Source organism: Papio anubis, chromosome 6 (assembly GCF_008728515.1).
Source record: "Papio anubis isolate 15944 chromosome 6, Panubis1.0, whole genome shotgun sequence".
In the NCBI taxonomy this organism is placed as follows: Eukaryota; Metazoa; Chordata; class Mammalia; order Primates; family Cercopithecidae; genus Papio; species Papio anubis.
This window is the reverse complement of record NC_044981.1, coordinates 151,443,606-151,456,938: the sequence shown is the minus strand read 5'-3', so window position 1 is coordinate 151,456,938 and position 13,333 is coordinate 151,443,606. Positions and strand designations below refer to the sequence as shown.

Sequence of the window (13,333 nt, the reverse complement as noted above, 5' to 3'; positions counted from 1 at the left end):
TGAAATTTCAAAATGTTGAGTAAGGAGTTTGAGAAAGAGGGAGGTTGGGAGGAAGGAGGAATTCTGTCCCACCAGGGTTGCGAGTGGAAAAGGGACAAGTTAGGCCGAGGAGGACAAGAACCAAGGAGTGGAAGGTGGGCCTGAACATATTGCAAAGATAAGGCTGATAAACTAGGCACAGATCCAAAGTCTAATTGAGTGGAATCCATGGAAAGAATATTCAGGCTGATTGGGGTGAGAAAAGTTCCAAGAGAGCCCAGAGTTCAAGACTGGACAGAGAAGAGATAGAAGGTCTATCAGTGGGTAACAAAAATCGAACCCAGGACAACTAGAGGACAGAGGGGAGTAGACTCATCTACCAGGGAGAATGCAGGGGCTAGGCTGGACTCTAGGTGTTAATCCTGGGGTTTTGCAATTGGGGAAGGATAAGCAGGATAAATTGTGGAAGGGCATTTGATCCAGACGTGGAGGCTACCAGAAGGTAAACTGTGACATTCCTTCCAAATATCCCTAGAGGAGCCAGGAAGTAAAGGGAGGAAATTCTGGGCTGCTTGTCATTCTCCATCACCTCCCTTGCAATGGTGACCAATGACAAACCCACTCTAACTCATGGGGGCAATGCAAAAGTAGAGAATAAAATTAATGGGCATCTCCTGAAATCATGGGTATTTGGTCCTTTTAAGAAGGAAATCTGAGAACCATCAAAGGGACTTTCCTTGGAGTACAGACTGTGTTATGGAGGCTTATTTAAGTGGTTAACTTGGGTGGGACTGAAGAAAAAAGGAGCCCTGCTTGCTGTTCCAGAATACTGAGGCTCTGAATAATTCCAATTATCCTTCCAGTTTTCCAAGAGCCAGAAAGGAAGCAATATCAGAATAAAAATTCTGTAACTTGATTACCTCTGCAAAGAGAAAACAAAACAAAACAAACAGAATAAAAATTCTGATTCACAGCTTCAACAGGATAAACACTGTGTTTGTGGACCTTCAATCCAGAGCAAAAGACAAGGGCTTTGTAACCATCTGCACACTGCTGCCCAGGGTGGTGAGAGGAACTCACCTGAGTGATCAATGGCTGTGTGGGATGTAGTTCAATATAGAAATGATGCCAAGAATCCAGCCACCCCCAGAAGGGGCAGAGGGCCCGCGTCAGTCTGACTTCCTGCCACATGGCGAGCTAGGCTGCACGGGCAGCACTGGGTTTGGGGATGCTGTGTGGGAACAGGTGGAGGTCATGGAGTTTGATCGGGAGCTCAGAAGGTATCAAAGGATAAGAGGATACACAGAAGACAAGTACCACTTTGGGGTGGCTTTTTCAAACCGTTCCCCCTTTCAATCTGGCACAGTGTGCCAATAGGGGAGCCACCCTGGGGACAGCAGAGCAATGCCACTGAGCACCCTCCTTTGGCTGGAAGAAATGATGCTTCAGAACCTGGCGCAGTTTTCAAACGTACTGCGTGTCCGTGATTACCCAGATGATGCAAATGCGGGAGTTCCTTTTGCCAGCAAGGCAAGACAAGGAAGCCAAATGACATTTTTGATGTTTGATGGCAATCTGCAGTTCCTATTTACACACTTTAAAATCACAGAGGGTGACCATCTGCTTCCTTCTTGATGATTACTAAGAAACGTGGGCGGCACAGACTGAGGACTTGCTCTTGACCATTCATAAACCACCACCAAAAGGCTCTGCCCAAAACAGCACAAAGGAGAAAGAGATGCTCACACAGAATATACAATGGGACTGACCGGCACAGATAAAGGGAAAGGTGTGCAAAGAAGCTGGGCTTGAGGTGACCACTGCTTACCTCCAGTCCATCTGTATCCTCTGGGCAGAGTCAGAGCTGCCCAAGGGTGGGAATGAAAGAAATTGGTCCCATCTCCGACCTGAAACAGTTTTAATCTTTAAAGAGAGACTGTAGTAGGAAAGGGTGATTTAGAGTCCCTTTTCTTTTAATTTTAATCTTTGGCTTTCAACACACCCTTTCCTGGAGGAAAATGGATGCGGTCTACAATTCATCTCCATTTCCCTGCCAATTTGACCTGCTCCCCCTAACTATTAATCTGGGCCCCGAAGCTCCACGGTGGCTCAGCAGATAAACAAAGCAGTCCCTCCCAGAAACGAGGTGGAAGCTCAGAGCTTGAAGCGACAGAATACAAATGAAGGAGCTTTTCTGCTTAGTGACTGAAGTGTACCAAACTCGGATCCGGGAAGCTTGATTACAAGCAGCATGGTTCAGGCATGCGACTCAGCTCAGCGGGAAAGCCGTGTCTGACCTCGGAGGGCAGGGCATTCTGTCGGGCAAGTCCCCTGGGGTCTCTCCCTAGACAGCCCTCAGGATGACAGACTCTCAGTGTGGGCTGGGGAGTCGGGGGTTGGCGTGGTCATTTGATGGCGGCACCACTGAGTTGGGAACACACTAGTCGGTGCTTAAGACAATGGCTTGCATTTTAAAGGGTTTGCTTTTCATCAAAGGATGGTTTGCTTCTCTAGCATGGGAAGAATTAGATTAAATTCAATAATTAAAAAGGTTTTTTTTTTTTTTTTTTCCTTCCCTCTCCTGATATTTGCTGTTCAGGTCACAGCACACTGTGCGGGAATGGCAATGCTGTTGTTGACAGAGGACAAGAAATTCATGTGTTGACGGGGGCAGAGGGAGGGCATCTCATGGCGAGATCAGCCTTGATCTGCCACCGGATTACAGGGACCTCAGAAGCGGCTGATTAATAATTCCGCAGGAGCCCTTGAGCTGGAAAGCTGGCGCTCTGAGTCTAATAATCCCCAGTCGTAATACAAAGGAAGGACAGGAATTGAATTCACAGTTCTGGATTGTGAAATTCGAAATTCGAAAGAAACAGGGATCCACTTCTTTCTGAGTGTGTTTTTCAACCTAGCTGCCTGCTTGTTTGTGTTAAATGGCTACTGTGCTTTTTGAATCTAAAATCTGATTATATTTAATTAGTATAGGCATCTGGGATTTCTAATACACAAAGAGTTATTAAAGTAACAAATCTTTCTAAAATATGTTTTCTATGAAAGAATGTGTTAATTTATGCGGTAACAATTTTTTAACATGAAATAATTAACATGAAAACTGCAACAATTAGTAATTCTTCGTAGTCTAATTTATACTTGAATTTTCCTCCAGACAATAATCTATTCAATTTAAACCCCCAATACTGGGAGCATTTGAACAGACACATTTTTCTTCTTCTATTTAATACATAAGCCTAAACTTACAGCAGTCTTATACAAAGACCCGAACGTTCCTATTTTTATATATATTCCAAAGATCCAAAGATTATGTTTCCTTGACATTTGTTTCATTAATTTTGAACGTAAAAACAAACCAACCAAAACCATATAGCAACCCCAGCTCCTGTCCTTCGTGAGGATTCAAATCAGGAGAAAGGGCGATAGAGGCAGAGCCTCTATGTGGAAGCAGCCCCGATGGGAGGGATCAGGAAAACCCAAAGTGGGGTGTGTGTGTGTGTGTGTGTGTGTGTGTGTGTGTATGTGACAGAGAGAAACACAACTGTTAGCATCCATTGGACCAATATTATTATAATAATATCACTATTACTACTATTGCCAGCTACCACGATCAGCTCAGTGTTAGCTTTGTGCCAACTGCTTTACGGTTATTCCCAGGGAAGCCATACAACAATTCTATGATATAGAAACTATTATTATCCCTGTTTTAAGAGGAGGAAATAAAAGCTCAGAGAGGTTAAGCAACTTGTTCAAGGTCTCACAGTGAATTAGCAGCAATGCTAGGTTTTATACCAAGACACTTTGATTTCATGGGTCATGCTCTTAACCAATCCAGGCCCTGCCATCTTTGGGAGGGGACTGAGGTGTACATGGGAAGAAGAAAAGAGGTCAAGCTATAAAGAAAAAACAAAGAAGAAGAAGAAGGAGGAGGAGGAGAGGAGGGAGAGGAGGGAGAAGAGGGAGAAGAAGAGGAAGAAGAAGAGGAAGAAGAGGAAGAAGAAGAGGAAGAAGAGGAAGAGGAAGAGGAAGAAGAAGAAGAAGAAGAAGAAGAAGAAGAAGAAGAAGAAGAAGGAGAAACCCAAAATAGAACAAAACAAAAAAACACCAAAGTGTTGTGGGGAGGAGTTGGAAGAAGTGAAGAATACCAACAACTTCTACTAATTATCTTCTTGAATTCTTACGATCACCTTAAAGGTAACCAACACCAATCTTATTTTATGATGAGAAAGGTGAGGCTCAGAGAGGCCAGAGCTTATGCTCTAGGAATACGGGCGCGCCAGACGCGGGAACACGGCTTATCTAGCTGCAAAGCTCCTGTGCTTCCCATCACTCCAAAGACAATCTTGGAGTGTGCAAGGAATATTAATGCAATAAACAACCCTTTCTGGAGGTTCCTGCAGCCACAACAGCATTTGATTCCCAGAGAGAGCCATGCACATTGCTGAGAGACAACAGGAGAGCATGTCTCAGAAGAGTGTGGAGGGGTTGGTGACCTTGGTTATTTCCATTGCTGTAAACAAATATTTATTAAATACTACTATGTGCTCTGTGTCTACAAGGGACCGCTGCTAGTCTTTAAACTAAATCACTTCTATAGAGAAGCAGTAAGAGCGGCTCCACAGATACTCGAGAGAACTGCTCCAGCCGTGCTCAGGCAGCGTGTGTGTGCTCATGCAGTGTGTGTGCTCGTGTGTGCTTGTGTTGATGTGTGTATGCACATGCATCGGTGAAAATGCTGAGAAGGGCCATCTGATATTCAGAATTCACAAGATTAAAAACAAGAGAGGCAGCGCAGAGGCAGGGATAGTTCCCAACAGAGAATGCAAATACGAGAAAACAGGCAAGCTGGCCAGACACAAGGACAGCGGATGCGTGACTCCCAGCTGTGTCTGGGGTGGAGGGGCCCTTGGAGCATGCAGGTATATCCAAGTGGTGACTGCCCAGATCCATTGACTGGCCCAGGCTATAAAATAGGGAGATAGTATTTTTTTCTGGAAAGACTGATTTTTTTCTCTATTGATTACTAATAGTGATTCTCTTTAAAAACTTTATAGATTGTTTTCAAGGAAAATGTATGTCAAATACAAAAAGTTGAGGTTATAAGGATGACTTTTACATTTCACAACTCTCAAAGAACTTTTATAGATAGCCCATGTAAGTTCCATACTAATGATGTGAGGTGATCATTTTTATTATCACCATTTTACAAATGATAAAAATGAGGCTCAAAGAGCTTAAATAACTGGCCTGTGGACACCAAGCTTGTAAGCAACAGAGCTGATTCAAAGCCAGGGACCCTAACGTCCAACCTCTGGTTCCTCAGTCTCAATAGGCTGCCTCACTAGCAGCTTAGAGGGAAGAACAATGCTGGCAAATGACACACTGAGTGTGTATTCTCCTTTTTAAAAATATGTCCACAAAATCTGTTAGGGAGTAACTGCAATTGCTAACCTAGGTTTGCCCTGTGACTAGCAATTCCACTGGAGAACACAGCCCAGAGAGACGAGGACATGTATGTACCACCACAGCACCCTTATTTATAATAGTTCCAGTTTGGAAATGACCCCACATGTTCAGCAACAGTAGAATGGAGGCTCTGTGATGTATTTGTACAGCGGAATACTACCCAGCCATGAAGAGAACTACTGTTCCATGCAGCAATATGGAAGAATCTCACAGACATAAGAATGGGAAAGAAACCAGACACAAGAGTAATACTATAGGATTCATGTCTGTGATGTTCATTTACAGGCAAAACTTACCAATCTATGGTGAAAAGAGTGGAAAAAAGGCTATTTGTGGGGGTGGTTACTGACTGGGAGTGGGAATAAGAGGTCTTCTGGGGTGCTGGAAGTATTCTGTCTCTTTATCTTCGGGGTGGATTCAGGGGCATACGTGTATGTAAAAATTCATCGGGCTGCACACTTCAGATTTGTTCATTTTACTGTATGTGTGTTAATACTGTATGTGTCTCAATAAAGAATAAAAAGGTATCCACAAAAGGAAGTTATGCTTACACACAGCCACGTCTGTCTGAACTTGTTAGGTTTAAATCAACATTAGTCGGCACTGAAAGCTCATGAAGAAAAAACTAGAGTCTGCAGAGAATTTTCCCACTGCTTCTCATCTGCTTGTGTGATCTCTGAAGGAAGTCATGGCCGGAGGGGCTGTGAACTTCCAGAAGCAAGGCTTGTGACATCCGCCTATGTCGGGGGTCACAGGAGACAGGTGTGGTATGGAAGTGTACGGACAAGAAGATGGACAGTAGCTCCTTGCGGTGCCTGTGGTGAGCTCTGGAATGATTCCGGGAGGAAGATGCAGTGCTAGGGTAGGGAGGCAGCCGTGACTAGACCTTAGGGGATGGCTGGAAGGCTGAGGGCCCAGCTGTGGCAGTGACACCCAGTGAGGGCACCCCAGCTCATTTGTCTGGGCTTGGAGGACCACCACAACCATCTCCAGCTTAACAGATAAAAACCCAAATGCATCCTCTTTCCTGAAGGTAAGATCTTCCCAAGTCACTCATTTCTGTTATTGGTAATGCCATTCTCATGATCACCTGCATTTGACTACTTGGGAATTATCTTTGATTTTTCTCTCCCTTTCCTGAAGTGTTTCAGACTTTCCATTGTATCTACAATCCATTCACTCATTTGTTTATTCCCCAAGAACTTAGTGTTGTACCAGATATACCAATAGTAACAAGCAACATTTATCACTAGGTGCTGGGTACCCTGTTAAGCACTTTACATGCATTGTTTCACTTAATCTTTGCAAAAATGCACACAGCAGACAAAATGTCTTTCCATTTTACAGATGAGTAAACTGAGGTATGCAAAAGTTAAATAACTTGCCTAAGGCCCCAGATCGTCAGGTGGTACAGCTGGATATCAAACCCGGTTCCATCTGATTTCAACAATGCCCCACGTGTTCCTCCTCATGCTTGCTGACTGTCCTGTGCAGTCTTAGGCTTCTTGATATCGGTAGCTCCTAATAAAGTCCCTTTCATTGACAAGGCACTCAAATAACTGATGTTGGCATTATTTAGAGACTCTGATTGGGCAGAATTTAGCAAAGTGTTTATAACTAAAGAAAAACCATCTGCTGTAACTGAGTGAGATGTCCAGGTAATAGAGAATAAGCAATCCCTCCAAATTTCTAGTTGCTTCTAGAGTGCTGTCAGTGGAAGGCCATCCTCACAGGCTCAGGGCCTGGCCTTGACCTCCTCCCTGACATGGGCTGCTGCTCAGTCCTGGGTAGCTGGGGTGGTGGGAAGCAAGGAGCACAGGAAGGACTGTGGAATCCGGCTCCACACTCCAATTCTGCTTGTGCCCTATGCAATGCCACCTCATCTGCCCAAGGGGTGACAGATATTTCAGTGCACCCTGAGATGGGAAACTCACAACTGTTTTGAAAACAACTGTCATTCATGGTCCTAAAATATCTGTGTTTGGCGCATGTTTCCGAATGCCGCCTGCATTCTCATAATCAAGATGCAGCATGGCTGTGGCCTGTGGGTAACATAAAACCCGACTTGCAAATATTATTAGGCACGCGGACCAGCTGTCTGGAGGAGCTGATTAATTCCCCGCAGAAACTTCAGCACGCAGCACACATGCCATCTGCAGAGTACACCAGCAGATACACACCAGGCCCTTTCTGCCTCGTAAAGCGGCCGGGGCAGGGTGGGCCCTCGGGAGGAATTTGATAAACAGCTGGGTTGTCCCCGTGCTGGAAAAGGAAGGTCTCTCCAACTCCCTCACACAGGCACACTAGAAGGTGCTCCTTAAAAACAGCCCCATAAAATACAGGGGAAAGGGGATGCATGGCTAATCCTCTCCAGCTTGATTTTCAGTTGTTTGTATCACTGACTTGATGGGCAGCAGTCAGCATAACTTAAGATGGTAGATGCAACAGGGCCAGCCATATCTGGATTCAAATCCTGGCTCTGCTCTTTTACTAGCTGTGTGACTTTGTAGAAGTTACTTAACCCCTCTGAGTCTATTCCTATTGTTTCCCTGCCTGGTCCTCACGTTTCCCCTCCGGCCTGGTACCTGGAAGGTATTTGATAAATGGCTCTGCTACTTCCTACCCCTCTGCTGCAGGACAGAATTTCTTTTATTCTCCTTGGACATCCTGGGACCCCCCGCAAGCTTCGCTTTCCCCCCGCCCAGTTCAGTTCTCCAGTTCACTTACTTCTTCCTTCTCTCTTTCCAGTGTTTGGCATGGATTTGAAGGTGTTTGGAAAAGGGAGGAAAGAAGAAAAATGTTTGAAGAAGGAAGGATGGGACCCTAGATTTGGAAATTAAGTAAGGAAATGCAGTACAAAGGCTACAAGGTTGGCCTTTTGAAAGGGGCTCTGATGGCACCTGGGGACACGATGGTGGAGCTGGGCAGCCGGCAGAAGGGCAATCAGGACAGCTAATGCAGAGGAACAGTTCGGGGCCAGGCTGAGGGCAGCAGCCTGATGGGAGGGGAATCAGCGAGGGTGCCAATCACCCAGGGCCACAGCCTGAGGAGCCTCACTCCAGTGAGTAAGGTGTGGACTAAACCCCCAGGCCCTGTTAACACTGTTAACAGCACCCCTGGCACCTGGCCTGGCAACCTTCTCATTTACCCATGGTTCATGAGCATTAACCACAAACCCCAGAGAGTCCAAAGTCCAGGAAAAGGGGAAAAACTCAACTCACACACAGAAGGGTGAGCACACGGCTCTATTCTAGCCCTTTTCTTAATCAAATATTCATGTCTCACAACCTTCGCCCACTCTCCTTCCAAGTCTAAGGAGCTGGATCTGACAGACTTGCCTCAGGATAAAGTCCCTCATTCAGGGCAAGTCTCAGATCCACTGGCACTCAGGTCCTCTCGGCTCCCTCGCCTCAAAATCACATGCACATTCCTCTCTGGACGGCCAGTGCCAATCAAAGCTGCAGCGCGCCTTTGATTAGAGATACAGCATGCCATCTGGCCCAGCACCGGGGGTGTATGTGTGTGTATAACACACGGGCAAGCTTGCTGTGTGGGCATTTGGCTCCAGGACAAGAACTGCCACGTGTTGGGGAAATTCAAATAGCTGAGCTGTCTGACCGACATGTAATTCAGCATTTGGACAGTATCGGTAGCAGCCAGGGTCTTAGTTTAACATTTTTCCTCATCACTTGAGACTGCTAAGAATGCTTCCATTCTTAGAGTCAAATGAAGGGAGAGGATAATTGGCATGAAATGAAAGAATCAAGAGGAGGAGGAACAGGGGCAAGAGAAGGAGGAGAAAGAGAAAGAGAAAGAGAAAGAAAAGGACTCCAGAGGTGGCCATTATGAAATGCAGTAGAAAGCACCACCCTGTAATACATTCCAGTCACTGCTCGGCTTTGCTTGGGATGACTAGGCTTTGGTTAAAAATACCAACAATGAAAGTTCCCCCCTGCTCCAGTTATAAACATTATGTTCTACATGAGGAGCCTATATTCGATTGCAAACTGCATACTTAGTCCCACAATTTTACCTGGTGACCACTTTGTAAGTATCCAGAAACAAAGAAAATATTCCTAAAAACTCCTTTCTAGTATCTGGTGCTCTAACAGCACCCGAAAAGCCGCCTCACTGGAATGGCTGCTGAATTGATATATTTCACTTAAAGGCTAATTGATAGAAATTTTTGCAGAGGGTGGGATGAAGGAGATGATGAAAGGAGGTGGAGATTTTCGAGGAACTATGCTGTTACCATCTATAGTCTTTCTAACTCCTCTCTCCACTCTCCCTCTCCCTGCTCTGGACCCATAAGGATTCATCCCTGAGTTCCTGTGACCTCTACTTCTGGTTAGGTCTGGTAGAAGACCTGGAAGTGGGCTAAAGAGTGGGGTTGGGTATGAGTCCCCAGATCCATTCCTGCCATCTCTCTCTACTGAGGGGGCCCTCTCTGTGCAGTGGTCTATTCTGACTTCTTGTGCCCACTTCTCTGCCCCCTTGCCTTTGAGGCTTTGGTTCTGTTGCTGTTACAGGCTCCGAGATACTGCACCACGCTCTGTTGGCTTTCTGAAACCCTGCCTATACCTTTGTAAAAAACTCATTTCTTAACTTCTCTAATTTGAACATGCCTTCTGCTTTCTGCTAGGACACAGACTGATTGAACGATGAACTAAAACTTGACGATCCCTTGGCTTTCCCCAGCCTTCTTTCTCCAAAACCAGAGTATCCTAGGCCTAGATGCTGTGAGGAGACCAGCATGAGCCAAGAGGACCACAGCAGCAAATACCAATACCCACCCACCCACCCACCAAAAACCAATATCTCATTCCTCCACTCGGCCCACAACAGTCTCCCACCTGCAGAGCTGTCAAATTCCTGCCAGATCAAGGAGTCCAAACCCAGCTGACGAATGACATTTCAGGTATTTTCTGAAGGAAGGGAAGGTAAGGAGGAAGGAAGGGCCGTGCGGTAAGTGACTGTTCTCATGGCTGTGATCACGAGCCATTGTCATTCAAGTGCCCACCTTGTCTTGCTGTGTACTCATTGTCTTCGATCAATCGGGCCAATCCGAAATCAGCAATCTTGCATATGAGTCCATTCCCCACTAGAATGTTTGCTGATCGCAGATCTCTATGGATATAATTCATGCGCTCGATGTAAGCCATTCCTGCAGCCACCTGTGGAAACCCAAGGAACAGGACATGTTACACCATGACCCAATGTACTTACACGTCATTAAACCTATGGCACATCAAGTTACCCTGTAGGGCTTACCTGTGCTGCCATGTCCACAAGATTTGGTAATTTCAGAGCTCTTCCTTCTCCATCTTTTAAGAAATCCAGTAAACTTCCTATGAACAAAACATAAAATCATTTCAATTTACTTTGAAAGATAATTCCCAATGGAGAGCTGTATTTGGTTTTCTTATTAAAAGTAATAAGGTAGTCAAATGGAATAATGCCATCCATGGGGGGGGGGGAAGATTTATATAAAAAAGCAGGGTAGAAAAAAGTATATGCATGGAGAAGTAACAGTTTTATCTTTTAAAAACAAAAAGCATTAATTCCATTTCTAGGAATAACAATATATATTTGATAAAACTAGAAGAAATGGGACTCAATCTCCCTTTATGTCCTAAAGAGGAACCTATGAAGAACCACACCTCTTCAATCCCATTCCCCAATCACCCCTGCACAAAGAATGGATGTGGGGAAAATACAGCCCAGCTGAGTGGTCCAAAGCTGTGGTCTTGAGACGAGTAGCTACAATAACACAAGGGAACTTGTTAGATATGCAAATTCTCAGGTCCCATCCCAGATCAAGGAAATCAGAAACTTTGAAGGTTGGGTCCAGAAACTTGGGTTTTAAGAAGCCCTACAGGTGATTCTAATAATACAAGGTAAAGTCTGAGACTCAGTAGCTTAGCTTATTTACAGATTTTGAATCAAGAAAAGACAATCTGAAGAATATGGGCGGGGCAGATGGTTCCCCTTAATTAGATCATAGCCAGCCAAGCCTTAAATCAGACATCTGAAACAAAACATTGGAAGCTTCAGAGCCACTAGTATAACACAACAAGGCAGGGATAATCATTTGCAGAAGGTGGAGGCTTATGATGGTCATCAGTGATATTTTATGCTTTAATCACAAAGTTATTTACAAAACAACCCTGGATACAAAGGACAAAAAACAGTTTGCCAGAAAAAAAATTTCCATTATATTTTAAAAGAAAGTAGATGGAAAAGAAAAATTACACTGGTATCCTCTGATGTACAATGTATTGCCTTTCAAGACTGTTTCTTGTTTGGTTCATCTATTTTTCCAAAACAAAATGATCTCTGGTCTTATCCCCAACAATGCTGGTTTGATTAGAAAGACAGAGGGGTTGTGGGGGAGAGAATGTGAGAATAAATGTGGTCTGTGAAAGCATGTAATTCATCATCTGACTAAGAAGAGAGCTGGAAAAAAATAAGATGTTCAAATGACGGAGACTAAACTTAGCTTAGAGAGCAGTGTCTGATATTAATTGTTTAGCCCTGCCAAAAGGAAATGCAACAAAAGCTACTACATTCAAAATAACAGCAAACTATCATAACCCTCTGTACCACCTGATATGAAAAATGAATGTTTTAATTATGGAGAGGAGCTTGAATTTCTGACACACATAACATGTAAAAGGCATTTGACATTTCACAAGGATTTGGGGCGGGGCAAACTCAAGGTTGGTATGTTTTTAAAAATGTTTTCATTAATGAGTGCATAACTGGTGGTTCCTAATGGGAATACTTGACCCAGGCAGAAACTAGAAAAGAAGCAAGTAGGAAGCCTCCATTTCTCTCCCTCAAACAACCCCTTAAGGCACTGTATGCTGGAGACAGGAGAGGCTTTGCCCAACCTTTATTCATATACTCGGTGACGATGTAGATGGGCTCCTCAGACACCACTGCGTAGAGCTGGACCAGCTTGTCGTGCTTCAGCTTCTTCATGATCTGTGCTTCCTCAAGGAATGATTCGGGGGACATTGTGCCTGGTTTAAGAGTCTTTATGGCTACTTTTGTGTTTCCATTCCAGGTACCTACAAACATCCCAGAACATGAAGTCAAACCAAAGATCTCCTTTTGATGGAAAAAGAGGGTTTTGACCACCAGCTATTTGCATAAAATTAGATTTTAAATTTAAAACACTTAATACAGTTTTTGTTGAACAAAGACATTCAATTGCAAGGACTCTGTCAAGTATTTTAACAGAAAAAATGTGTTTCTTTGTGGGGATGGCAAGGATGGCTATATTAAGATTTATAATTCATTAAAATGTTTTAAAATTTTGAATATATACCACTCTGGCTTTTTTTGGTGCAGTCATATGATTACACATTTATACCAAAAGCTCTGGACCGCTGTTTACAGTGATGAAAGTCTAGGACTTGGAACAGGCCTGGCCATCTAATAGCTGTCCCTTAGGGAGTACAGTGGGCATGGAAGAAATTAGATTATTTAAGTTTATGGGGTGTGCCATTTAAAAATATGGCACCACATAAGGATGTCTGGAAATTACCTTTAGACTTTCAATGTCTGCAATGGACAAGTTACTTGACTGAGTCCTTGTACAGGTGTGCCGAGCGTGCTGATAAGCACTGGCAAGGAGCTCATAGTCTGCTTGCCAATACTTCAACCAGGTAAGGCAAATTCCTCAGCTTTACTGATGGCTAGCCACAAGAACGATGGCTTCCATCAGGTAGGTAGACAGGGGAAATTAAACAGCAGCTGAGAGGGAACAGAGATATTTAAATTTAGCATGTTAAAGAAAACCTAGCAAATCTGAAGGCAAGGCCTGGATTATGATTGTCATCAGTTAACCTCATCTGTAAAATACAGG

General features: G+C 44.2%; 1 protein-coding gene across 11 annotated transcripts in view; it reads right to left on the bottom strand.

Annotated features, from left to right (window-relative positions):
* Window positions 1-13,333, bottom strand: part of FYN (FYN proto-oncogene, Src family tyrosine kinase) — a 210,241-nt gene that overhangs the window by 23,289 nt on the left and 173,619 nt on the right. For all 11 annotated transcript variants that reach the window (XM_003898298.3, XM_017958404.3, XM_009206262.4 and 8 more), the window contains 3 exons: window positions 12,354-12,533; window positions 10,732-10,808; window positions 10,481-10,634 (listed from right to left, as the gene is read on the bottom strand). In XM_003898298.3, coding sequence (XP_003898347.1) covers window positions 10,481-10,634; window positions 10,732-10,808; window positions 12,354-12,533 — 411 coding nt within the window. The remainder of the gene's footprint in view (window positions 1-10,480; window positions 10,635-10,731; window positions 10,809-12,353; window positions 12,534-13,333) is intronic.